The sequence below is a fragment of the Halyomorpha halys genome, unplaced genomic scaffold (genome assembly GCF_000696795.3).
Source record: "Halyomorpha halys isolate HHAL.00 unplaced genomic scaffold, Hhal_1.1 Scaffold233.1, whole genome shotgun sequence".
Classification (NCBI taxonomy): Eukaryota; Metazoa; Arthropoda; class Insecta; order Hemiptera; family Pentatomidae; genus Halyomorpha; species Halyomorpha halys.
The window spans coordinates 185,254-193,885 of NW_027111122.1; the positions used below are offsets into that span (position 1 = coordinate 185,254).

The following is an 8,632-nucleotide window of genomic DNA, read 5'->3' on the forward strand; positions in this document are numbered from 1 at the left end:
CTAACAAATGAAACATTTATAACGATATATAGGACTTCAGTCTGCTTTGAGTGACTCGTAACCGAATGTGGTTACAAAAAAACCAGATGGACTCTGATATTACGTAGAATTACCATAATGATTGCCCTAATCCTTCAGTAACCCCGCAGTCTTCGGCTTTCTTTCTCCTCTGTATCCTCTTCTTCTGGAATGCCTTCCCTCCTGGAAGACGCCTTCTCCCACTCCATCCTCTCCAGGCAGGTGGGGGAGAAAGTGTGTCATCTGAAGTTATATATCCTCCAAGGGCTGGACCACCGCTATAGTCTCTCCAGTGCCTGCGTTGGAGGTTCAACATGGCTGTAAGTCCAGTGCAATTATATTACTATAGTATAATATCATAACACTATACAAAATTAAATTATCATAAAATTTTACTTATTTGGCAAAATTCATAAATTTAGCATTTTTATTCTCAAGCCATAAACCCTCATCTTGGAAACCAGTGAATAATTTGTGTACATTATTATTATTATTTTTTTTTTTTAGTTTTCTCTTGCGTTTAATTGAAATAAACAGTATTTGTAAAAACTGTGACATATCACCATTCCTTAAGATTTTATAGATAAGAATCATCTTAAAAATGGATTGTATTTATTTCTTTTAAATAAAATTTTGAATCACTTTTCTGTACAATATCGATTTTACAGAATATAAAATAAAAGGACAGTAATTTTTTTAGATAAAAATGTTTATTTTTCCTATTAAAAAAATAATTCCTTCTCATAACAGTACCATTTGTTAGATTATGATTGAAATTATCGATTTTCGGTCATAATATCGATTTATAGGACACTTAAATTATTTGAACATTCAACAATATAAATGGCGAGGGGCCCCCTAGTGACAATAAAAGGTTTAATGCCTTTCCAAGTTCATTACCAATTTGTTTACCTTGAAACCATTTCAGGCAATGTTTCTCAATCCTGCTAGATTTCCTTGTTGGTCTATTAATATTAACTTTATATTTATTTTTCGTATTAAAAAAAAATGGCTTATCACAACAGTGCCATCACCTGTTTGATAATGATTCATATTATCGATTGTTGGTCATAATATCGATTCAAGTCTATTCAAGTTCATAACCAATTTTTTTACATAGAGATCAATTCAGGTGATGTTTTTCAATCTTTTTAATTATTATTACTTTGTGTCTTTATTTTTTGGATTTAAAAAATATAGTTGCTTATCACAGTGGCATCAGCTGTTAGGTGATGATTCAAATTATCGATTTTTGGCCATATATCGATTCATACGAATCCCCTGACCCCAAGATGAGGTTTGATCTCCATTCAAGTTCATTACTAAATTTATTCCTTGACACCATTTTTTATGATGTTTCGAAATCGGGCATATTTTGTAAAGCACACTATCTCTATTCGTTATAAGCTTTAGTAAAATTATGTTATATATTGTCTTTCAACTTTTTCGAAACTAGTTTTGTTATTTAAATATAATAATTTTTATCCTTTTTAAGGATAATTTTAATTTTATCCTTATTATTAAATAAAATTATATTAATTTTAAGTTAAGTCTCAAAACACTGCTTATTATTTCCTTAAATTTTCAAAGTTTGGGCAAACCTGACCATGCTTAAGGACAATCTTAAATATAAATTTACACCTCACATGCAAATCTTTTTTTAGTCTTTTCTGCCCAGGTCAATTATTTCGGTTAAATCACCATATTTTGTCACTTTTTCATTAAATTTTAAAACTTTTAATTACAGACTAGCTTAACTTGAACGATAATAATGTTAAGTTAAAAAAAAATAATTAAAAAAAAATTAAAAGAAACTACTCGTAGATTCCGATTGCTACAACACTTACTTGACAAACGCTCTAAACTTCCCATTCACTACAAAAAATTAGTATACACTACAATAATCAGACCTATTTGGACATATGGAATTGAGCTCTGGGGCTCCATCAAACCATCAAATTCTTCCCGCATCCAATCGTTACAATCCAAAATCCTACGTAAAATCCTTGATGCTCCTTATTACGTCACAAATAAACTCATTCACAAAGACCTTAACATCCCATTCGTTGCAGATTTGACCCAAAACATATATGCGTCTTTTCATTTCAAACTCCTTAACCATCCTAACCCATTAATTCTTAATCTTTCATCCTTAACAATCCCTGATAATCCTCCGAGACGTCTGAAAAGAAGATGGCCACGGGACCTTCTAATTTAAATTAATTTTTGAAGTACCGCCAATGGGTGGTTCCTTCCCAAGATTTTCAAGTGTATATGAAACATACTACATATTTACCTATTGTATTATTTTGTACAGTTGTAAATTACATTAAATAAATAATAAAAAAAAATTAAAATTTAATGGAAGTTACAAAATGGGGTGATTAAGAATTGAAATTAACAAACTAGACAGAATAGCCTGCAAACATTTTTTCAAATTATTAGAAGTAAGGTATAAATTTATATTTTTTTTTGTTCAAAATTTATACTCAGATCATCCTCGAAGATGGCCGGATTAGCCAAAACGTTGGATATTTATGGAAATAATAAAGAGTGTTTTGAGACTTAACTTACTTATAAATTATTTTATTTATAATAAAAAAATAAAATTATGTTTTTTTAATATTTTTTTAACTGTAATTAAAAGTTTTTTAGAGATCCTGAAACCTAATATTAATCTGTTTATACGTAAAAAAGAATTTAACTTATTTTACATAAAGTTGCTACATTTGGTTTTGTGGTTTAAGCGAATTAATTTTTTTTTTTGCATATATTTTTTCCTTTACTACATAATAAAAAGTATATATGTTTTTGGTCGTTTCGAAATTATAATGATCAAAATGTAGGCTGCAAATGTTATTTTAAAAACTATTATATATTTTTTCTCCTCTTGTAGGACCCATTAGGATGAACACTGGGAACCATATTTTTGGAAGTAAATAACAAAAGAAAAAAACAATAATAGCTCAATGAATCGAATATAGTTAATTTTTTTTTTAGTTATTATTTGCTTTCAGAATTATTTTAAAATGAGAAAACTGTTGGTATTTCTAAAGTTTTTTATTTAAAAATTGTGACTTGAAACCTAAACACATTGTATGTAATGAATTTTTGGAGGTGGTAATATTTAAAACTATAAAAATGTTTTTTTTTTCAATTATTTTTAACGAAATCGTTAGAAAACATTCTTCTTTAACTATAACTACTGAATTATATTCTTTGGAAATTTTGAAGTGCATTTAAAAGTCAAATAAATGAAAAAAAATCTTAAGTTTAATAATAGTTTTATTCAAATTAAAAAAAGGTTTATCCTGTTGCTTATATATACATATAAATGCATGGATATAAATAATTAAAAATAAGATTTATTCATTTTTTGATGTGTTTATTTATTAAAAATACGAAGACAATGGAAAAATATGAATCTAACAAAATATATCAACAAACAAAAAAAAATAAATAAAATAAGTTTTATACTTACAAAAAATTCAAGTAAACAGTAATTTATAACAACAATATGGTTTTTATGTTAAAAGAAACAAAACAATAATATCTAACTTTCAACAAAATGTGGCATGGCATCGATGCTTCACATGTTAACCAATTGAGCTCTTTCTAGTGTAGTCCGTCGTACATAGGTGTTAAGAGCTTCCCAATTATGTACATTTTGAGCTGCTCAAAATATTTTACTCTAATTTCACTATACTTGTGACAGGTTGTTATGGAGTGAATGGTACTGTCATGGCATCCTTGGTTGTACACTTAAATTGACGAATTCTGGTTTATATTGAAAAATCAATTTCATCCATGTTACCGGATAAAAATTATCATTTTAATACGGCGTTTCTGTTTTAACTGCACATAAGTTTGCATATAAAGAAAAACTAGATCGGAGAAATATTTCACGAATAATTTGTTTCTCCGATTCATTAACGCTATGTTTTTGTTTATTAAAAAAAAAAAAAAAACTTTTGTTACAGCTCTTGTAGTCGTGAAACTAAATCTATGATTGTTGGTTTCCATTGTTAGTTTGAAATTGAAGGACTGTTGATACTCCTAAAGTTGAAAGTGTGACTAGAAACCAAAACAGTTTATACGTGATATTATGATTTTTGGTATGTTTATGTCGATTCAGAATCTGTTGCATTCTTTTAATAGCTATTATAAACAATAAATTTAAAATACAATAAGAAGAGTATTATGGAACCATCTAAAGCCCTGATGGTTGTATTTTTTTTTTATTTACACAAACTTATTTTTGTTTCCTTTTACAAGTTATTTTATCGTAGGATTGTAACCACAACTTAATAATAATATTTTTTTTTACAGAAGACTCCAAAAAAATGGTATCTAACCGATCTGTTGAAGTTTTGTCAATTAAAAGATAATCAAGACAATAACAAACTACTAAATATTTTTACTGAATATTAACCTCAAATATATTCTGTGTATTGTATTTCGTGGGAATAACAAAAATATCTAATAGCTAGAGAATACACATCTCATGTCAACATGTAAAATAATACTAAAGAATAAAGGTTAAATTATTTTTTTTTCATTTGGTAAATTATTACTTATGTATGGATTTAATAATATAGTTTTGCTTACTCACTACGAACATTTTCGAAGAATAGATCAAGAAAACAATTTGGTTCTGTGTCTGTCCTCGATTCAACTATATTTCGAAAACAGCTAGTCCAATTTAGAATTAGTGTGGACTGAGCTTATGATCTATTTCATCAGATTCCATCTACTATTTTCGTTTACACATGAGATAATCGTCTTTCTCGGAACAACTAAATTTCGAAAACGTCCAATTTGACCTACATTTGGAATGAAGATGGAGATCAGTGTCGTGGTTTTGTCTGAATTTAATCAAATTCAATTTATTTATTTTGCTTCAAAATGCGCAAATGTATTTTTCTTGAAAAAACTTGGTCCCTTCACGTAAAGTGCGAATCAACAAAAAAATAAATAAAACATTTCATTAATTTATTTTTTTGTTTATGCCATTAAATAAATCATCCAGATTATTGCTATCTACAGTATCATTGTATTATTTAATCTTGTTTCAGAAGCTGTTGCTTGCTAAAATATGTTTCCGTAAATTTATACCTGGAGCCAAGTGAAACGTGTAAATGTTATGATTTGCACTTATTCACTGTCACTAATATAGATAATTTTGAAAGATAAATTAATAATTCAATAATTTAATTTCTATCCATTTTAGTCTTAAAACATTTTTTAAAAAGCCAAAAAGTCTGATGTTTTGGGCAATCTGGCCATCCTCAGGGACAATCTTAATACAATTTTGGAATTATATAATTAAAAACTCTAACTCCATGCAGGCAGTTCTGCCCAGGTCAAAACAACAATTTCTAATTAGTCAATATTCACTTAAAATCAAAATTAAAATCATTTATCACAGTTGCTATTCCTTAAAAACTTTACATATTAAACTTTATAGTTGTGATAAACTTTTTAAGGAATAGTGACGAAACGTCGGGCTGATAAGAAAAATATAATGTTTTGAGACTAAAAGTGTTTAAGATTATAAATTTGTAATTTTATCAATTACGATTTTATCAATTATAAATTTATAATAGATAAATAATAACGATAATTTTACATCGCAAAGAATGATTTATATAATAAGCTGAATCAGTGAAAATTCAGATTTTGAACAATAGGGAATAAGCAGCAAATAATTTTCGGTTGAACTTTGTAGCCAAAAAGATAAGGAAGCCGTGTGTCTGAATACATCAGATATTTTGATTCTATTAACACTTAATGTTTAAGGAAGTGATAGCTGAGAAGTTGGGCTCTCAGTGCAGAATATTGTGGATATGATTCATAGTCTGGAGTTGCATGGGTCCTCTATGGAAGAGTTAAGTCATAAATACAAAAAATATTTAGTATATAACTATTATTTACATGTGCGTGCTCAAAGTTTCAATTCTTGTTCCAGAATCCAAAAATTATTAAATATCTTTATATAGTGAAGTAAAGTTCATCGAAATATGAACTTTGGATATAAACCCACCGCTTCCGGTGTTGTTTTCATTGTTCATAGACTACCTGGAATTCTTCGCGCTGAATGCTTTGCGGGGCTCCGTCGAAGTTGCCGCTGGAATCGTGTCGAATCGCTTCCCTTTCAGACTTTTATAAATCCTGGATAAAGAAGTCGAAAGGAGTTAGGTTGAGGCTGTAGAGTGATTGCCGCAGTTACCACGTTGAACTTAGCCAAAACTTCGGCAACTACATCCAAAACTTTAAGACTTTTTTTTCTTAGATCCACCGCCGAAGATTCACCAAAGAGTTTAATTCGGGCAGACTATCACAAATCAGTTTTACGTTTCAGTGTTCCGCAGTATGAAATATCGAGTCCACCAAATCCGGCGAGAGATCTGAAAGGGAAGTGATTCGACCCGATTTAAGCGGTCCATGCAGCTTCGACCAAGTCACCAAAAACGCAAATAGTTTCAGGCAACCTACGAACAAAAGTCAAAAAGTTGGAAGTGGTGAGTTGATACCGGAGTGCCATTGTACAAAAATGTTAAATAAATTTTAGTTCTGATTCTAAAAATGTTTTGATTCAGCCAAAAAAATATAAGAAAAACACAAGTTTTAAATACTGGAAGATTATTGATTGACCATGTGTATAGATGAATGGAATATGGTCCGGGTGCGGTAAAAACTCAAATAGTAGATAATTATACTATTTTGTTGAGCCAACGTTTCGCCCCACGTTGCAGGGCTTCGTCAGGGCTAAAAAAGATACAAACACATAGTTACAAAAGGAAAAAAAAGAGAAAAAAACATAAGTGTAAAATAACAGGGGTATAAAATGTAAACAAGTAAAATATAATAAGAAAAATTAAAGGTTGTAAATAGTAAATGAAAAGGGTAAAAGTAACATAATAATTCTGTCTCATCATTTGATTTGTGTTTTTTTTTTTTTTTTACATCTCTTTATTTGTATTTTCTTTAATATTTCTTTTCTTATCTATCTGTTACTATTACCCTTTTCCTTTACTATTTACAACCTTTAATTTTTCTTATTATATCTTACTTTTTTACATTTTATACCCCTGTTATTTTACACTTATGTTTTTCCCTTTTTTTTCCTTTTGTAACTATGTGTTTGTATCTTTTTTAGCCCTGACGAAGCCCTGCAACGTGGGGCGAAACGTTGGCTCAATAAAATAGTATAATTATCTACTATTTGAGTTTTTTTGACCGCACCCGGACCATATTCCATTCAATAAGTTTTAAATGTTTTAGGCTCATTTACTGGATGAGATTTGCATTTATCTAAAGCTGAAGTGAATAACTTTCTTTATTTTAATTTTACTTCATCCATTACAACGTTTCGGGGCAATCGCCATTTTAACATTAGGTACTATTATTTCATACATAATTCTATTTTCATATTTCAGATTTTATAATTAAACTGGTCTGCTTATTCAGTCATATTATACTAGTCACAATAATCATTATTGCTGTCTATTCGTTTTTAAATTAAGTAATAAATAAAATAAGGAGTAATCTAAAAACATTTCACGCCATTATCCAATTTCAGGTGCTTTTTTAATATTGCTCGATAAATTTCAAAGGCTAGGAGTTCTTAGTGGGGCGGGTTTGGTCGGGAAGGATTACTTTTTTTTTTTATGATCTCCTCTGTTCCTTTTCATTGTAAAGAAGTTGGAAGGCATATGAAAATGTCTATGTCCCACAAATGCACTGAACTTTCTATGAAGAATTTTAATATGGGCTGAGGTGCTTTAGAAACCGCTGAAGATGACATGATATTCACTTTACATTTCTTAGATAATATTATATAATCCATCCAATAATACTAACATATAAATAAATTAAATTGTTAGTAATAATAACATTATCATTTCTTGCAATTGTTTATATTGAATTTATATTATTAAATTAGAGGATGCATAATATGATGAAGTTTTTTTTTTAATTGTAGAGTAAAATTAAAATAAAAGAAGAGTTATTAAATTCACCTATTAGACAAGTTGTTACAATTTTTTTTATTTTCGCAATCCTGTTGGCAATGTAGTTAAATTCTTATTTTTAATGTATCTATTTCTTTTTTTGTCCACGTAACCTTTAAATTGGTTGTACACAGAGTCAGACTGTAATGTTACGCTCGAATGACGTACTTTCTCCTTAGTGTAGGAAAGCCATCTTTAAATATTTCAATAAGAAATGTGCTTAATGATGTTATGTATAGTTATTGCTGTTCTACCAGACCGGAACGGGTGTCCAGCTACTTCCGTTGCTATAATTACTAGGAAGTTTCCAGTTTCCCTGTATCGATTACTGCAATGCCTTTTTTATTTTTCAATAACAGTATTTATTGAGCCGTGACTTCTTGAATAATTAAGTAAGAGGTGAGTGATGTTTTTTTTTTTTTTTAAGGGAATCCACAGCGAAAGTAATGTTTGCCTAGTTATCTACAGGTGACCATGGATGGGTTCAAGTTTTTCATTTTGTGGGACCACCACTTGATGAATATGTCATTGCCCCAGACCGAATTCGAATCGGCGCCGCCCGCAGATCTCAGAACAATGGACCTAGGCCTATCTAAACTTCG

General features: G+C 29.4%; 1 protein-coding gene across 1 annotated transcript in view; it reads left to right on the forward strand.

The window, feature by feature from the left end:
* Positions 1-265: 265 nt before the first annotated feature.
* LOC106679919 (uncharacterized) overlaps positions 266-8,632 on the forward strand; it is a 79,341-nt gene continuing 70,974 nt past the window's right edge. Inside the window, exon 1 of the mRNA XM_014419317.3 lies at positions 266-338. Within this exon, the coding sequence (XP_014274803.1) occupies positions 333-338 (6 nt within the window). The 5' untranslated portion in view covers positions 266-332. The remainder of the gene's footprint in view (positions 339-8,632) is intronic.